This window comes from Ziziphus jujuba, chromosome 12 (assembly GCF_031755915.1).
Source record: "Ziziphus jujuba cultivar Dongzao chromosome 12, ASM3175591v1".
NCBI classification, from domain to species: Eukaryota; Viridiplantae; Streptophyta; class Magnoliopsida; order Rosales; family Rhamnaceae; genus Ziziphus; species Ziziphus jujuba.
In genome coordinates, this window is record NC_083390.1 from 8524600 (window position 1) to 8544843 (window position 20244).

Here is a 20244-nt window from a genome sequence, read left to right on the forward strand (position 1 = left end):
TTAGATTTTAAAAATTGAATGATTTAATATATTATACGTTTTTAGGCATATATAGTTGGGACACAATAGAAAATAAAATAAGTGTTTATTTATTTTTCTTTTACCTCTTCATGAATAATGATAAATTGTCAAAAAAATAAAATAAAAAAATAAAAATGGGATTGAAGAGTTAAGAAGTGGGGGCTAAATAGAAAAAAACTCTTTACACGAATAAACATCAATTCATTGATTTGATTACAAATTCTCCTCTGACAGGATTGGCAAAAGAAACCCGCCTGATCAAGTATATAGGGTATACTTGGTTTGGGTCCAGGCATAAACTTTCATACCCATGCCATGTCAAGTTTGGGATAAGATCGGGTATCTGCTAAACTTTCACAAATGTATTTTATTTATTTATTTATTTTCTTTTTCCTCTTCAATCTCGTATTTTGCTAGGCAAAAACTTAAATGGTTAACAGTATTTTAGTATTCTCTAATTTCATGGTTTTGAAATTTGAGTTCTTTTGTTTTAAAATCCCACATCTTAGTATTTTAATATTTTATGCACGTTGATCCAATTGGATTTAATCTCAAACATAACTTTTAGGCTTTAAAATACAAAATTTAATGAATATAATTTAATACTTCATGTTAGAGCTTAATTCATGCCAAATATATTATTGGCATCGTGTAAATTGGCTTCATTTACGCTTTAATATGGTAAGTTTTGAAACACATGAGGTGAGTTGCAACTCGTTAAAACTAAAAGGTACCAATTTAACCTAGACTTAAATATAACCATTATGCAGGTGAATTGGAGATTTCAAATGGGCCGTGCCATGTTACCACTTGGCAGGGTCCGATTAAAGGTTGGTCTCTTCATGCTTATTGTGTCGTGCTTGCTAGCCCATTTGTTTTTTTATGTGTCGTGCTTGTCTGGCACATTCATCCATTTGTTTTTTATTTGCCGTTGTCTAGTTCTCCAGATGAATTTCTCCCACAGACATATATATATCATACAAATAAAACCGAAGCAACTACAACAACATTGTGCTCAGGTGGTTAACCAATTTGACTGTTCACTACTAAGCTAAACAAGTTTTTAGTAGATTAAAACTTGATACTACTTTTTATTATATTAATCTTATTAATATAGATATATATATATATATTAGTCTTATTCTAATTTTCCAACATGTTGGGTATTAGTGAACCAATTACATAGATTATCTAAACAAGTTACAAAACACAGTTTTATTCCAATCCTCATGGTGGTTAAACAATTTGAGCAACATTGTGCTCCCTGAACTATCACATATTTAGTGCTTTACCTTTCAAACTATATATAAAGAAACCGTCACTTTAAACGTATGAAACTCTATAATTTCACACACACACACACACACACATATCGTTACAAGCATCTAACACCAAATTAACAAATTAACAAGTTAACTAGTATCTAGAAAATAAACTTGATGGTTCTATATGTAAATTAAAAAATTTATTTAATTATAACTTTGATATATAAAAATCCAATATACTGAAGCTAGTCAATAAAATATTACAAACATTAAATAAAAGATTATCTTAAGATGGTTAGATAATTTCTCCACTATAATACTCAAACTAGTAAATAAATGATTCCAAACAGCTCGGTAAATACAAAATTATCAAAAGATGGTTACGTAATTTCTTTGATGGTGATATCGATGTTGAAGGGTAAAGATCCATCAGTATTTGGGAGATACGGAAGTTGAAGCAAATGCGCTTCAACCTCATTATCATCATCTTTGTTCACTCTCAACAGGTCAAACTTCATGGGGACCCATCTAGGATGAAGACGTGCTAGTAGATCTCTCGCCTCCTCATCCCCATTATTTGCAAGATTTGTCATAAACTCTATGATCTTCTCATCACTTGAGGCAACATCTTTAAACAATTCTCTGTTCTGGTCATTAATCTCCCAGCCCGGAGGGAAAAGAATAGATGCCTCAATATCAACATTCATATAGGTGTTGTCGATACGATTAAATGATATCCAAGAATGATAAGAACGCTTGGTGAGGACAGATCGGACCCCGTGCTTGTGTTCATGAAGAATAAGGGTCTTGTCCTCATCGGGATCTAAGGTAATCTGAAAGGACTCATTTAACACAAACAACAGATGCTCCTGCTCCGCTGTTGAATCATTGTTATGTTGAAACGCAAAGTCACCATCACCACCAACGCGGGACACAATAACGAAGCAGTCTGGGTATTAACATGTGAAATAGAAAAGCGGGTTGAACTTTTCCTTAAGCAAAGGATTTATTTCATTGCAGCTATACCCTCTATAGGGTACCACGGAACCTGTTGGGGAAGAGCAGAAAACACATGGGGTATTCATCGTTGCTTTCACACTGATCGAATAATTACCTAACCCAAAAATTATAAAAAATAAAAAAAAAAGTAATCAGTAAACAATAATTAGACTTCCGAATGTTGATTCTTGCAGTTAATGGAGATTAAAGGTATTTATATTACTAAACCCTATAATGCAAGAGCCGTATTACTAAACCCCGCCATATTACGAAAACTTAAAAGAAAGAATAAATTCAAAAAAAGTCAAAATTAACAAATAAACCTGAAAGACAATCAAAGCAACTATAGTACACTGGATTTCTTCTTCTTTTTTCAACTCTGAAATTCTAGATGCGTACACTCAAATCCGTGACCCAAAAAGTAGAGGAGAGGTGTTTAGTGTTGACAACCTAATTGGTTTTATTACCGTTCGGTTGCTTAGTTTTATAGGCTATTTAATTTCCTTGCTCAACAAGCTAAAAATATTATCATTAAAAGAAAACAAAAAATTAAGGATAGCCCTTCTCAATATCCCAACTTAAATACGCGTATTCATTACCAAACATTTAAAAAACTCAAATACACTTCTTTCTGTTAAATGAAGGAATAAAATCCTCCTTCACTTTCAATCCCTATATTTATTATTTAATTTTTTTATTATTTCCGAACATAATGTGTCAAATATTTATTTAATTAATTGAAGTTATTTAATTAGCTTTAATTAGTTATTTAATTAATATGAAGTTATTTTCATTTTTGATCGTAATTAAAACTTATTTAACACATTATAGATGTAGGAATATATACCATTTGAATTAATTAAAAGCTAGGTTAAAATTGAAAGCTATTAATCATTCTACTACGTGGACCAAACTGTTACTTGGGACTTTAGGGCAAGTGAGAAACAAAAGCCGACATTTACACGACTTTAACTAAAGGTTATTGTCTTATCGTGACTCATTCCTCTCGATCCAAATTTTGTGTTGTCTGCTCTACATAGGATTGTTCTTCTCTTAACTTGATGCCTAGTGCCTCTAGCACATGCAATAGATCAATGATGTACTTACGCAGCATGGAAACATGGAACACGTTGCGCACTCGTGACAGCTAATCTAATAAGGCCAATTTGCATGCCACTGGGCGAACTCTCTTAGCCATTGCGTTCGAGCTTATGTATCGAGGGGTTAGTTTCCCTCGTTGCCAAATCACATAACTCCTTTTGATAATTTTCAAATTTTGAGAATCGCTTCCAAAGATCACAAAGCCAAACTTTCTCTCTCTAAAACCTAGAGTTTCTATCTGTACAATCTACCTTGATTCTTATGTCTCCTTCTACCTAGTATTTCAGGACCCTTTCAGAAGTCTCTATTAGAACTTTAGAAATAGCCCTGACTAGGGGAAACTATACCTAAAATTCTATAGAAAATCCAGCAGTGTCTCCTCCATAAAATGGACTTTTTCAAATTTTTCGTGCACAAAAAACACACTCCTCACATACATTTACCTTATTCCTCCCCTATTTACTATAAAATTTCTATAAGATTACAACACTTCCAAAATACCAACACACAACACAATAATAATTAATAAGCATAAATAATCTTATACAAATTTTCAGGTCCATTATTTAGCATCAAAGCATTATAAGAGTATTCAAAGAAAATAAAAATATTACAAATATAGAAGAAATAATAATAATAATAAAGAAGCAAATAAATAGGAAATAATTCAACTTGATATGGTAATGGAAGTTTGCGGCTGAAGGGGATGCATAGCTTGGACATCAATCCGCTATCCACTTGGACCTAGGAGAATAGTTTGTAAAATAAAATATATAAAAAATAATGAGATGCTAATCATCTTAATGAATGATATTTTTCTAATATTTACAGTAATAATAATAATAATGATGATAATAATAATAATTAAAAAATTAAAAGAATCAATATCACATTAATATTGATGATAACAATAATAGGGATAATTTAAGAGATTAAAGTAAATGTTTAGAAAAATGAGTTTCTCTCAAAACTTTCACTAATATACTCAATTTGAAAGGTTGTTAAAATCATTTTTAAAAAAACCCATAATTTTGTATACCCAAATATTTAAATATTATTGTAGAAAATAAAATAAGATGATATTATTTAAATAAATATCCACAAAAATAATTTTTTTAAATAAATAAGTAAAATTAAATTGGAAATAGTATAATATAATAAATATTATATTTAGGAAAATTAAATAAATTAATAAATGATTAGTTAAATAATTAAAACCATAAATCAAATAAATACATTGAAAACATTCTAAAGCACATGAAATATCAGATATATACCTGATACCAAGATTTAAAATTTCAATATCGGTGAAAATATTGGAGGTTTAGAATATGAAAATTTCTATAGAAATATCATAAAGTATCGAATATGGATAAAAATTTACAAAAAATGATGAAAATTTATTTTAAAAAAATAAAAATTTTTGTTGAAACTTTAGCACTAGCTTATTTAATTAATCAATTATCAAAGTAACAATAAAAATTGTAAAATATTGAATATATATTATATTTCTCTTAATCAATTTAATTTATAGTATACAATAATGATTATAAATAAAATATTATTAATAAAAATATATAATAATAAAAAGTATATATTTGATCACATTATTTATTAATTAAGATAAAATCATTATCACAATTATATTATATCTAATAAATATTATCGCAATACTCATTAAACTTTTAATTAATTGAAAATTATTAATCTCTTCCTCATTCTCGTTTTGAGATGTGAAATATATATAATAATTATTAAAATATGTATATCTTTAATAATATTTTATGTAATTATTAACATGTCAACTATAAAGATCTTGTGTTAAATATAGTTGTCCTTGATGTTTAGTATAATATATTCTATCAGTTTTTATTTTTATTTGCTTAATGTTACTAATTTAAATGTTATCAATACAAATTCTATATATTATTGAATTTCCATGTTCTTATTTTATATTATTAGTTTCCATTTTTATATATTCAATTATTAACTTGTAATTATGGAATTTTGATGAATCTATCTTCTAAAAAATATATAGTAAGTATATATATATAGATATATATATATATATATATATATATGTATGTATATATATTTTATCAATGAATATAACCTATTAAGGTTATTGAATTTAATTCATTCTGTTTATTTATATAATTAAATATTTAAAACACAATGAAAACGTAAAAAATAAAAATAAAAAAAATAAAAAAACTATCACTAAAGTTAATTTGGTAAAATAATATACTAAACATCAATAATATTGTTGAATTTTTTTATAAAAATTTTTAAAAGTTTCATAGATATTTCTAAAATTTCCATAGAAATTTTGGAAATTTCCATATTGTTAAGGATTTCACCAAATTGTTAAAGATTTGATGTGGATATTTTGATAAAACTTTCCGTGGAAATTTTGACAAAATTTCAAAAATTTCTATAGATATTATAAAAATTTTATCCGTTTATATTTGAAACCTAAATTTCTTTTTTACCCCTTATAAAAACTAAAATTTTGATATTTAAAACCTTGCTTGATGCAGCACCCTATACTGAGTAATATCAGATGGCACTTGGTGTCCCAAACACCACCTGACAAAAAGAGTGGGGAAGAGATATCTGCAATCGACCTCGGCATCCCAACAGTGCCAATGCCATCAACCTGTCATCTTATGGCTAAGGGAAGACGGATGATGCTCATATAAAAAAATACCTGTCTATCCTCTCTCTTTAGTTCCTATAGGATGGCTAATTATTACCTGTGACTACTCAATGACAACAACATTACAGATCACTAATATTGCATGATGCATCTAAATAATAATAACAAAACATTATTTTTAACCAAACAATTTAAATAAATTGTACTAAAATTGATAAAATGAACCATCCTTCACAGTATCAAAATCTAAAACCATAGACCAACTTTTAAAATGATTGAATATGCAATTAAAATATTTACTAAATATGGTTAATATCAACAAATGATCTTACAAAATTATTCATAAAAATTTGTAAATACATACGCAATAACAATTTTATTAAACCAAATAAAATAATAATAAATCCAATTTAATAATGATTATCTAATTAAACCCAAAAAATAAAATATACCACTAACGTAAAAATGGAGATCACTCTAAATCCTTTATGGGATCCATTCATCAGTTCACACAAGTGTCTCTTGGAAATTTGACTGCAGATGGTTGGAATCTCATTGGAATCTCACTGGAAAAACTTAGCCAACTTTAGGCTCTTAGATCTTTTAATCTAGCTTGACTTGAGCCAAAAGAATTTTGGATTCAAGCTTAAAGGGGTCAAAAATGATGGAAAATGGGTGGTGGTTTAATCTGAAACTCATCAGAAAAGTGAGAAACGGCAGGCCATGGCCATCATAAGCAAATGGTCTAACCCCAGTGCATCTCTGACGATCTGGCCGTGAAAATTAGGCAGCCAACCGATCCCAAGGTGAGTGTCATAAGGGTGGTGACAATGAGAGAGGTGGGTGGTTGAAGAGGGGTATGTTTGAGGGGAAATGTGGCTACCATCGTCATTGTGAAACACTCCGATCCTATCTTGCCTTGATTTTTTGCCAATTGGTCAAGTTCAGAGTGGGCTTCGTGGCAGTGCTGGCAGTGAGAAAGGGAGATGGCCTGAGGTGGGTCAATTCTAGCTCTCTCCCACAGATTCTCTCTTCTCTCTTTCTCCTCTCCATTAGGTTCATGTGGACCAATAAAAAGACAACTTGGTGTCACTGTTCATCCATGTGCCACTCAAATGCTAACATGTGGCACATCTCAGCCGATATTTTAATTCCCCACTTCGCATATTTTCAGGAAATATCAATAAAACGAGTTCTAAAAAAAATAATTATAAGTTCATAAATTCATAACATTTCAACCGTAATTCCAAATTAACCATGCTGCAGTCTACGGACTAGTATAGATGAACACCATACAGTGGCACACATGTCAAAACCTTTACTTGTACAAGTAAAAAGTTAACATCGAGCCTTATTTGATCAGTTCGGACCATACCTTATTTTTATCATAACTTTCAAATCTCAACTCCAAATCTAGTATAGTGCTAATCTATGAACTTATGATTATGTGTATTTTAAGATGGTGTCCTGGTTAAAACACAATTTTAGCTATAATAAAAATTCAACTGTGGAACCCGCTCAATCAACCCTAATAAATTTTAGTCAAACTTGGTTAAAATATAAAAAAATTCATGTACAATTTGGTACGCTGTCTTACAGAGTATACTTTTTGTAACACCCCGACCCAAATCACATTGAAATTCGTGCACGTTGACCGAGGTTAACCGTTGACAGAGTGGGTCAAAAGTTGACTTTTTGTTCCAGTTGAAATTTCTAGTTGACCATGGTACCGTGGCGAAGTGCATGATGCCCCGAGTTCGTAGACTAGTAGAACGTCAAAAACGGAGCTACGGTTTGAAAGTTATGGGCAAAACAAGTCCAGGTGCAAAGAGTCCAAAAGGTGCCAGAGTTGACTTTTTGTGTTGTGTAATTTTGTTTTGACTCTTGTATGGTTGTAAAGTACTCGTCGATATGAGTTCATAGACTAGCAGCACGCTTAAATTGGACATCTGGTTAAAAAGTTATGGACATTTGAAGTTCGCCGGATACTGTAATATTTTATTATATCTGGCTTAAGTGCATAGTAATGCCACATGTCGCCACCTGATTGGTCCACGTGGATTAACAGTGTCACCCACGGTGGCTTTTATTTGGCAAAAACGCCTGGGAGGAGAGAGAAAGAGAGAGAGGAGAGAGAGAGAAAGAGAAAGAGACGACCAGCTGCCGGAATCGTCCAATTTTCCCGCCGACCCTTGCTACACGCGCCGACCAGACGGGAGTGCCTTCCCATTTTCGGCCGAACCCTGAAATTTCACGACCGCCGGTCGCCGGACATGCCCAGATCGAGCCGGCGAAGCTTGACGGCGATTTTCCCCTCCACCGCCGGCCACCGCCGTTTGACCCCTTTCCGGCCATTTTCAGGCCACACGCGCCAGCCACCCCTCACCACCTCCTCATTTCCGGCCAGCCCACCAAATTTCACGGCAACCGGACCTCCGACGTGCGGGGATCGGAGCGTTTTCCGGCGAGGTGCCGAAAATCTTCAAATCCCGATCTCTCAGCCGTCCGGCCTCCGTTTGCCTCACCGCCGGTTCCATTGGAATCCTCTCTCCTCGATCTACAAAATCGCCAAAAATCTCAGCCAACGGCCACCGCACGCGCCTCTCCCGGCGACGGTTTCCGGTGACCGCAGCAGCTCGCCGGAAGTCACTGTTCCGATGAGTACCCAGTTGCACCGCCGGTCCCTGTCCATTGATTCCGACCTCTTGAATCCAAATCTGGCATCCTTTTCCTCCAATTCACGACAGTTTGGGAGAATTGAGAAGTCGAACCCTGAAAGCTTTCCGGCGAGATTCCATCCACCTCGGGTCCGATCTCCGGGAAGTAAGACCGAATCCGTGATCCTCATCACTCAAGCTTCGATTCAATATATCACTTGTAATTTTTAGTTGTTGTTTGTGTTCGCTCCCGGGGTACCCATTTGGGAGTTACCCGATTAAAATATTAATATATTTGGTTGGTGTACTGTGGATGTTTTAGGTGCGCGTGTGAGTAGTGGAGTTGATCTTGCGGAGGATCTTAGCTGATATACGCGCTTAAGGTGAGTGACCCACCTTTAAAAATATTTTGGGGCAATTAATTATATTTAATTGGTGTTTATTTGATATTTGAATTATGCTCATGTGGTGCAATTTAATTATCATTTTATTGTGATTTAATTTTAATTATTATGCATGAGCAAGGTATTTTCAGTAATAAATCGTATGTGGTTTTAAATATTATTTTTGGGCATAATTGGTTTAAATATTTTATGAAAATATTTGTTTAAATTGGTGGTTTAATTTTATAATTATGCCCACGGTATTTTATTTGTTGAACCTCGTATTACGAGAAAAATTATTGTTTTATTGGTTATCGATGTTTTCGTACCGGGTTTGTTAAATGGAAATATGTGGGATGGTAAATGTGAAAATTGGTATATTTCCCACGGTAATTTTGGAAAGAACGGTACGGTTGATTTAATAATTATTTTAGACGCATTCATACAGTATTGGTGTTCTGGTGTATGTATATGTGGTTTAGCACGCAAGTATTATGTCTCCCGTGAGTTGCCATTGGACCATGAGCAAGCAAGTTTGATATTGGCCACAGCCGCCCCCCTCCTTGGCCGGGATGACGGTTTCAGCAGCAGTACTGTCGGGAGGCCGAAGTGCCATTTGCAAGTTTCTCTCTTTAATCTCCCCGCCAGTCGGTGCTCAGGACGCTGGGTATCGGAGGGCATCACTGGTATATGGTGTGGTGCGTCAAGTGTAAATTTTCAAATAAAATTTCAAACCCCAAAGGTGTTCAAAAATTTATTTATTATAATTTATTACATTTTAATTATATTTGGGGTATTTATTTATTTATTGTTTATTAAATTGTTTGATCCCTTGGTTTTCGGGAAATACGAATATCGGGTTTTGTGAAAATGTTTTAAAAAGAGAACATTTCCAACGGAGTGATTAGTGAGAGTTTTTAGGGAAATTATTATTTCCAACTGCTATTATTTATTTACCTATTTAATTGCCGGTATTACTTAAGTTCCCTTATTTGTTATATTATTATTGTTAATATTAAAGGTATTCAGTAACTAGGGTCGCTCACTGAGATGATTAGCATCTCACGTTTTTAAATTCCGTTCCCTTAGGTGCAAGGGGTGGTAGACGTTCTTCCGGAGCGAACCAATTCTCCGCCGCTATCGTGTCTCGAGAAGTACTTTTGTACTCGTCCATTTCAGTTGTAATATTTCTTTCATCTTTGTTGTATTTTCTATTGAATAGCACTTCATGAAGCTCTGTATACTATTCTGGACACTTATGTTTTAATTATGCACTGGATTGCTGTTATTGTTGCGAAGTGCTGTAAATTTGTGGTATCAATTTGTAATTTTGTGGGAGGAATAAGGGGATGATTATAGAAGTGCGTTTTCAGTGCAGGAAGTTTTTGGTAAGTCCCACCCTTAGGGGAGATGCTGCCGGATTTTCCGTTGGAAGGTTCGGTGGTATTTCCTTGGGATCAGGGCTTATCTAGGGTTCCGGGAAAGGAATTCTGGACGGGTCCTGACACTTTTTTCCTCTTTGACTAATAATCATCCTCCTCACTTGAGAACATGCTAAAATTAACCTTCCAAGAAAGGTCAATCTAGCCATAAAAAAATTGATTTAAAGGCAAGGATTAGCTTCTTAGAGATCAATCATTAAACATTTGGCAAGAGTGCGCAATATAAGGGTGTGGACATGCCAAAGGTACTAAATAAGGGAGCAAAGGCTAGAAAAATAGAGTCTGGAGTTGAGTTGGGCAAGCCATAGCTATTATTTGGAAGCTATAACTGAAATTCTAGGTAGCATGGCACGCTAGGGCACGCCTCATGGTGCTTGGGCACAATAGCTGCTGCATGACACGGCTAATTGATATTTTAAACAACTCTCCATGTTTTAAGGCACGTCAGATGTGCAATAGAAGGCACCCACACGCCAAAGGTGCTGTATTTTGCTCTTTGAAAGCTCCTTTGAGTGAGTTTAAGCTTCTCCATATTCCCTTGAGCTCCCATAAAGCCTTCAAATTGTAGAGCTTTTTTTTATGGCTTCAAAAGTCATCCATTTTGCAACAAAATCTCAATTTAAAGGTTTCACACAAAACCAAACAAAACAACTTCTCAAAATAGCATGAAAGCTTGAGTTCTTACAAATAATTAAGTTTTAGAAAAATGACCAATAAATAAGTAAAATCCTCAACAGCATTGATTTTTATGGAATTTAATACATACATTACTAACTTTAGTCATTTATTATTCCATTGAACTAAAAATAAATAAATAAATAAAATAAAAAAGATGCTACATTATACACATGTAAAAGGTATAAGCAAATCAATGTTGACAGTTTCCAAGAGGTATTGAGAGGAAACTACCGAAATAAAATAATAAAGAGGGGAGAACAAAAAATTCAAAGAAAGACGCCTCCAAGTTTGTGATCATTTGCTGCCTAAAAGCATCTTCCGGATGAATCTGTTGTAGAACCATCAAATATAAAGTGTACGAAAGATCATATTTCCTCGTGCAAAACAACTTGAAATTTTGCAATAACAAACAAAGGAAGCAAGGGAATCACAGTTAAACCTGTAGACACAGAATCGTACAATGAAATATAATAACAGGAAGAAATTGCTGAAAATACTTTTGATGCCCAGCCAACTACATCATAGATTGAATCTGGATCCAATTATAACAAAATGCATTCTGCAACTATAAAAGTTGACAGGCTGATAAAAATATTAGAGGTAAGAAAATCATTACTCCTTCAAGAGTGCAATACTTGTGAATTTAAATCCGAAAACAACACCATAACCAAAGATACAAAATAAAAAATATAAATAAATAATAAATAAAATGCAACATATATACTGGGATTGATCATATTAGACTAGCATATGTGTTTGGTTAAATATAAGAAAAACTGTTCATATATATTACTTAAAAAAGAAATCTTCTACACCTTATTACTGAGCCCAAATCTAAAATTCTTTCATTTTTCTGGAGTCATAAAATTTAGAAGGAAAAGAATATCATTTACATTGTAGCTACGGTATTCAACTTTCCCATCAATGTTTATGTACTAGATTTCAAGTTATAAGATTGGAGTAGCAATGTTACAAGCACATTTAGTGCAACTTAATATTATAACCCCTCTTTTTCTCTTTTTGTTTTTTTTCTTTTTTTTCGCTAGTCAATTGAGAAAGATCACAAGAGAAAGCGAAGTACAATTCAGAATCTAAATGACTATATAAGAGCTACCATGAAATCAAAAATTTTATCTAGAAAAGCTTATTGAAGCCAGAGAAAAAAGAGTACAGGAATGTAGAATGTTTTCTACAAAATATCGATTGAAAGGGTTTTCCTTGGAGGTGATCAATAGGAACAGGAAAGACTCCAGAATACCAACTTCAAAACAAAATGATGCTAGACTCATTTGTTATGCAAAATAAGTGCTTATTATCCATTTGTTTTGTTTTGCTTTTGTTTTTGGATAATAAGAATGGGAATTAATTTTTGATCATACCCTTTATATGTGATATATATATATATATATATATTTTATATCATGGATTACAATACATAGATCTCAGTTATATTTTTATTTTAATTATTAAGAATTCTAATATATTCTAAACAAAGAGTTTGGATTTAAATATATAAATCTTAGTGTTAATAGCATTAAACTGGTTTTAATTTTCTTTTATAGTTGTTAAATGTATTCTAATTCAAAAATATGGAAAATATAATTTTCCTTTAATCTTTAATATTACTTTTTCAAAGTATACTTCAACAAAAACTTGAGATCTAATAATAAAATTTGAAATGAAATAATTTATTTACTAAATACAAAACCAAAAGAATAATACTAGATACCAAATAAATATATCAAAATGTATAACAATACTAAATAAATATGCCCAGATGCATATAAAATATAATGTGTTAATATTTGATTAATTTATATCTAATTACATTTATCTCTTTAAATGTTTAGTTTTTCATAATTGTGTTATAATAGTATGTTAATCAATAAAATATTGATATATAGCACTTAATACACATCTTGGCACATTTTTTTGGTACCCTAGCATTAAATTTCTAAATATTTATTTTTTTCTACCCAAATATTAGATTTAAATTTATAAATTTTATATAAAATTTGTCATAAAATTATTAAATATTATTAGATCATGAATTCTGTTGAAGTACGTTTATTAAATTGAAATAATAAATGGCTAAGAAAAATCAAAGATAAAAAAAAAATTTATTTGGCACAATAATTCCATTTAAAATATCATATATATGATTATTTGGTGCAAGTATGCATAAAAGTAAATTAACACCATTTTAATACTATTAAAATATTTTCTGATTTAAAAACCATAATTGTCATATATGTTAACCTTTTTTGTTTTTGTTTTTTTTTTTTTTTTTTTTTGCCAAATTATTTATAACTATTTTAGTTTATTGTATTGATATGACATAAAACAATGAAGGCTAATCGAGACATTCCCCTACTTATATTCAAGTTATGGCCAAATCCTCCATTTAATGAAGGGCATCTCGTTAGTAAATTCATTAATAATATACGTAATATATTTTTGAAAAAAAAATTATATTTTTTTTGTATTGATTTCAAATGCAAGCAAAAATTATTTTGCGAAAAGTTTAAAACATGTATTAAATTTATTGTCATATTATACACGTGAAAAAAACGTATTTTTATAAAAATGAATAATTCTAATTATTTTTTTCTTTTCCAACAACATAAAAAATATTTTTATTTTATTTTTATTCTTTTAATTATTTTCAATTTGAGTTTGTTTTAATATATTCAATCATTATTATTTTATTACTAGTTATATTTTTGTCATGTATATTAAAAATAATCAATTTTAATATATATTTAATAACTGTACATATTTGTTCTGTATTTTTTTAATTTATAATTTATTATACACATACATATTGAATTTATAATAAACTCTTTCGTTTACATATTTTTTGACAAATTTTTTCTTCATATTTTTTCAAATAAATAAAATAATTTATAACATACATACTATTTATATATTTTTATAATCTCGTATTTAACTAATTATGGGTGGGTTTTTCGATTTCAGAGGCATTTGCTTTCCACCACTCAGTGAAAATGTCTTGACTTGACTTAAATTCTTACCAAAATCCGGGTCAAAGTGTCTTTAATTACTTCGTTTCACCAGAAATATATATTTATACTTTCAATTGCTGGATGCATATCAAGGGTAGATAAATTTATTAATAAAAAAAATAAAAAATAAAAAATAAAAAAGGTATATATGAACATTTACATGCATTAAAGGAAACTGGAAATGCAAAAAAATAAAAAAGAAGAAAAAAGAAATTGGGAATGCACTGATTACTAGATAGGCCACCAATCTGAATCGTTACTATCAAATCTATTTACTAGGAAGGAAAAACCTGACTTGTTATCAAGACATATAACTGCAAGACATAAACTTAGAGATATACAAGAAAAAGATGGCGATATATTTACATGTCCAAAGTAATTAGAGACATGTAACTGCAAGACATATATAGACTTATGAAGTTCTTGTTTATATGCATAAATAGTCAAATGCCATTTTATTTGGACGGTGAAACCCACTTGCAACAATATTAAATCTGCGGCGGTTGATCATCATATTTGGAGACATTTTGGTTCTTCTCTTGCTTCCAACGAATAAAATCTGTGGCTCTGACATCAATATCCTCAGGTGCTGAATATGGCCTAGAGCCAGTTTGTTCAGGTACTTCTTGCTGCAACTGTGGCCTTGGCCTTCTAGGACGCTGGGATGCTAATAAAGCCTTGGTTGTAGCCAGTTTAGCACCCGCCGGGACACCCGGTTTTTCATTGTCGCCCGCCATCGGTAAGCTATAGACCGATGTTCCAAAACTGAAGCTAGCAAGAGATGCAGAAGATAGCTTAATGATATTTGCCACTAACAACATGGATTTCTCACATAGAGATTTCTTCTTCTTGTATACTTTAGCCTTGTGTTTCATTTCTCTCTGCGGGGAAATTTTTGAGTTTCAAGTACGTTCTACTTTCTAAGAAGAAGAAAAAAGGATTTGAATTTGTATAATAATGAGATAGAAACAAAAAAAATGATGCTTAATGACTTATCTGATAATTGCTTTTTCAAAAAGGGAAGTTGAATTAAAGTCAAAATTGTTCCATGGGGCTCATAATAGTCCATGTAAGGAGTACTTGATTCCTGCCATAAAGGAGCAAACTTTTTGGTGGGGTCCTAAGAACCCATATTATTTAAAGCATTTTGTAATAAAGCCATAGAAATAGAGATTATTATTGGAGGAAAATAAAGAGTAACATAGAAAATCTTGCTCCAAGCAAAAGAAAGCCTTGGCACTTGGCACACGAAGGGTTGTATATATTTTAAGCTTCACCACAAATTTGAGTTTGCTCGGCATGAAAAATGTGTGTAAAGGGGAGTGTCAAAAAAACCCAAAGAATTTGACAACTCATTCCAACTATATCTTGACATGACTTTAGTGTACTATATAGGGAACTGAGATAAGTAATTAAACATATGTACCAGATTTCTAGTTTTCAATATTATATCTTATACAAGATTTTAGTTTAAATTCAGCGAACATACTTCGTCTTTAATCCAAAATTCTGAATTAAATTCTCATTATGTATATATATATATATATATATATATATACTGGAAGAAACTACTTCAATGACCAAGATGATTTATCAAAAAAACTCCTAAAGTACCCAAAAAGCTAAAAAAATTCTAACTTAAACTTTGAATGGTTGAATTAAAGAAGATACTTTTTTGTTTTGATAGAAAGAGGAGATGAGTGATGTTTGATCAACATCAACTTTAATAATTACGTATTGAATATCCCACTAAAAAGTTAGCAATTAGATCAACAGAGAACTGATTCTAACTTTGGTGAAAGTTTCTTGACCTGTCTTGCTCTTGTCTGTTGCCACACCCGTTGCTCCATTTAAAAAATTCTAATACACTGCATTTTGGGTTTAGCAGATACGACAAGTTATTAAAAAGAAAAAGGCTTATCATAAAAGATTCTTCATCAGGTTATTATTGCTGCTTTTCTTTTTTCATTTTTTTCCATTTTCACGGGCACAGAATCATTGAATTACGTATCCATATATATATATATATATATATATATAAATTCGATGCCAACTATATGAAGTTGGAGTCCTATGAACGATAGGTTCCAATCAGAATCTCTGTAACCTTCATTGCGAATCCAAACATGATTTATGTGATAAGTCACTGCTGCGAGTATAGCTGCCTCACTTATTTCCTCATTGTTTTGTCACCTAACTATAGTACTGCTCATGCTTCATCTATAAAATAAATAAATGAACAACTACAGTACTACTCTTTTTCTCTTTGTATACTTTTTTATTTCTTTTTTTCTATTTCTTTTTAAATGGCATGCTTATTTTTGACAAAGTTTGGCCCTTGATCAATTTTTTTCTTTAATTGATATATATATATATATATTGGTTACGACATTTGAAAATTAATAGAAATATATATATGTATATTACCTCTATTTTTTTTCAATCAAATCATAAATCTCTTATCATATATATTTTTTTTTATTATCCTTTATAAATGAATAAGGTAATATTATATCAATGGTTAAAAAAGAGTTAAAAAAAAAAGGGACAGAATATCTATATTTATACTTTTCAGTTCTTTTTTTCAGAAGTAGAGTTCCTAAACTGTTAAAAAGTAGTGGAAGAAGAAAAAAAATCGGTGAACATTTTTATGTTAAAAAAGTTAAATAAATAAAAACTGAGCTCATGGGCTGACATATACACCATGAGTTGGGCTCCTTGTTATTTAAGCCCACCTAAGCCCAACTTGATGAAAATAGGCACTAAAATAACAGTCCAATAAAAGAAGACAAAAATAAATTAAAAATAAATAAATAAAAGTCTGAAAAAGCAGAAGCAGTTTACGTGCTGATTTGGGAAAATGAAAAACAAAGATTCCCCAGAAAAGAGTGATTAGGTGGAATTTCAGTTAAACTCAGCCAATAGTTTTTACATTTTAATTAAAAAAAAATGTTATTTACATATTATTTGTCTCACTCTCAGCCTCTCGGCCTCACAAAACCTTAACAACAATTAATTAATTTCTGAAAGTACCATCTTTATCTCAAATTACTAATCTGATTAATACGACGTCGTAATCTTGCATCCAGATATGGAAACCGAAAACAAAGAGGGAAAATAAAATTAAAAAAAAAAATTTAAATCAACAGGCAGTCAAAAGTGGAAACACCACCAATCTCATTTCCCTGTCATTTGAAAGAGTCTAAAACACAGTCAAAATGGCAGCTTATATTCTGTGACCCTTCACCATCTTCTTCTTCCCCACACCGCCACCACCACAACCTGAAACCCAAAAAAAAAAAGAAAAAAAAAATCAAAAATTTCCCATAAATGACAACGCTCATTACCCAAGACCCAAAACCCAAAACCCTAAATCCCAAAACCTAAAAAAAATTTTAAAAAAAAAAAAAAAATTACCCATGAAGATTTTCTTCCTTTTTTGCCTCTTTTCAATCTTGATCTTCCACTCCTTCTTCCTCAGTTTCTCCATTGAAGACGATGTCAAATGCTTGGAAGGCGTAAGGGATTCACTCTCTGACCCACTTCACAAGCTCAGTTCATGGACCTTCACTAACACTTCCGTCGCATCAATCTGCAAGCTTGTGGGTGTGAATTGCTGGAACGAGAAGGAGAACCGCCTTTTCAGCCTTCAGCTACGTTCCATGGAGCTTGCCGGAGAGCTACCGGAATCTCTCAAGTACTGCCAGAGTCTCCAAAACTTGGATCTTTCCGATAATGCCCTCACCGGTTCGATCCCTCCCCAAATCTGTACCTGGTTGCCTTATCTTGTCAACCTAGATCTCTCAAATAACCGTCTCTCCGGTTCGATCCCTCCAGAGATTGTCAACTGTAAGTTCTTGAACACTTTGATTCTGAATGATAACGAGTTGTCCGGTTCGATTCCTTATGAGCTGGGCCGGCTCGAGAGGTTGAAGAAGCTTTCCTTGGCGAACAATGATCTGGCGGGTTTGATACCGTCAGATTTGTCGAAATATGAGAAAGATGTGTTTGATGGGAACGGTGGGCTTTGCGGTGAACCGTTTGGGTCTAAATGTGGCGGATTAAGCAGCAAAAGCCTCGGCATTATCATCGCCGCCGGTGCTACCGGTGCGGCGGGTTCTCTGATTCTGGGTTTGGCTCTCTGGTGGTGGTTCTACGTCAGGGCCAGTAGGAAGAAGGGTGATGGCTATGGCGGTGCTGCTGATGATAAGGTTGATGGTGGTTGGGTTGGGTTATTGAGGTCCCACAAGCTTGTTCAGGTGTCTCTGTTTCAGAAACCCATTGTCAAGGTCAGATTGGCAGATTTGTTGGTGGCCACCAACAATTTTGATTCCCAAAACATTGTGATTTCCACAAGAACTGGGGTTTCATATAGAGCTGTATTGCCAGATGGGTCTGCGCTTGGAATCAAGCGTATGAATGCGTGTAAACTTGGAGAGAAGCAATTCAGGTTGGAAATGAATAGGTTGGGGCAGCTTAGGCATCCCAATTTGGTGCCTTTATTGGGTTTATGTGTTGTTGAGGAAGAGAAGCTTTTGGTGTACAAGCACATGTATAATGGGACATTGTATTCTCAGTTGCATGGAAGTGGTAATGCAAATAGTCAGTATGCTTTCTTGGATTGGCCTACTCGGCTCAGGATTGGTGTTGGTGCAGCTAGAGGGCTTGCTTGGCTTCACCATTCCTGTCAACCACCTTATATGCATCAGAACATTAGTTCCAATGTCATACTTCTTGATTATGATTTCGAAGCTCGGATTACAGATTTCGGTCTGGCAAGGCTCATGCCCTCTCGAGATTCTAATGATAGCTCGTTTGTTAATGGGGATTTAGGGGAATTTGGTTATGTTGCTCCAGAGTACTCGAGCACGATGGTGGCATCGCTCAAAGGAGATGTTTATGGTTTTGGGGTTGTGCTTTTGGAATTAGTAACTGGGCAGAAGCCCCTGGAGATCAGTAATGCAGGAGAAGGATTCAAGGGCAATTTGGTGGATTGGGTCAGTCACTTATCGAATGCTGGTCGACTTGTAGATGCCATAGATAATGTTCTATCAGGGAAAGGTCATGATGATGAAATTATGCAATTTATGAGGGTTGCTTGTACTTGTGTGGTCTCTAGACCTAAAGATAGACCTTCCATGTACCAAGTCTATCAATCTTTAAAGAGCTTGGGTGAAAAACATAGTTTCTCTGAGCAGTATGATGAATTCCCTTTAACAGGATGTTGATTACAAGGAGTAGCCGAAGAGGAAGAGATTGATAAGTACACCAATTGTCAACACATTCAAGTAGGGCTTATATCAAGCATTTTCCATAAATTGTTATTGTTTCCACTTGAGCATGATTTGCTGTTCCACTGCTCCTGTATAATTCAAGAAGCATGGTGAATTACATAACCCTTATGTAGTCGAGGAAATTTCAGGTTTACCGCTTGGAAATAGGTTGTTTCCAAAACTCCGTTTGTAATGTGGCATTCTGTTCTTTCTAGATAGTTTACCAATATGCACTTGAAGTTATGCCAGTTGGTGTCACTGAAAGCAAGACCATTTTTCTGATTATGTTGCTTTCATCAGTACAAAAAAGATTTCCCTGTTGTGTTAAATTCTACATTGTCTTCTTCCATTTTAAGTTTTTCCAATTCTGATAAAAAACAAGCTGTAGTTTTCATAAGTTATTTCATTTTCAACCTGCATGGCTATTGTAAATTGGTTCAAAAGCATAGGTTTAATCTAAATAGTAACGTTTGGAATGGGCAAAAGGAAAGTTAAATGTTCTTCATATGGTGATCAAATTCATCACATTCTGATGTCTGTCTATGTTTAGATGTGTCAATCTGTGAAAACCAAATGTTGTTGTGGGGTTGTTCCCTTAAAGCTATGGGTTCCTAGAGCTTGATGTATATGGTGGAACTTCTGTTTGCCAACATGATTGTGCAAGATGTTATTTCAAGGTAGATTTCATGCTATATTCACTAGTGTCAATAGTTGGTAAGGTATTCTTAAACTTAAAAACC

General features: G+C 32.7%; 1 protein-coding gene across 1 annotated transcript; it reads left to right on the forward strand.

The window, feature by feature from the left end:
• Positions 1-17393: 17393 nt before the first annotated feature.
• LOC107428770 (probable inactive receptor kinase At1g27190) lies at positions 17394-19833 on the forward strand. Its single transcript, XM_016039360.4, is given in 2 exon segments — positions 17394-19446; positions 19448-19833. Coding segments are annotated over 2 exon segments (1821 nt in total). The 5' UTR covers positions 17394-17650; the 3' UTR covers positions 19473-19833.
• The last annotated feature ends 411 nt before the right edge of the window (positions 19834-20244 follow it).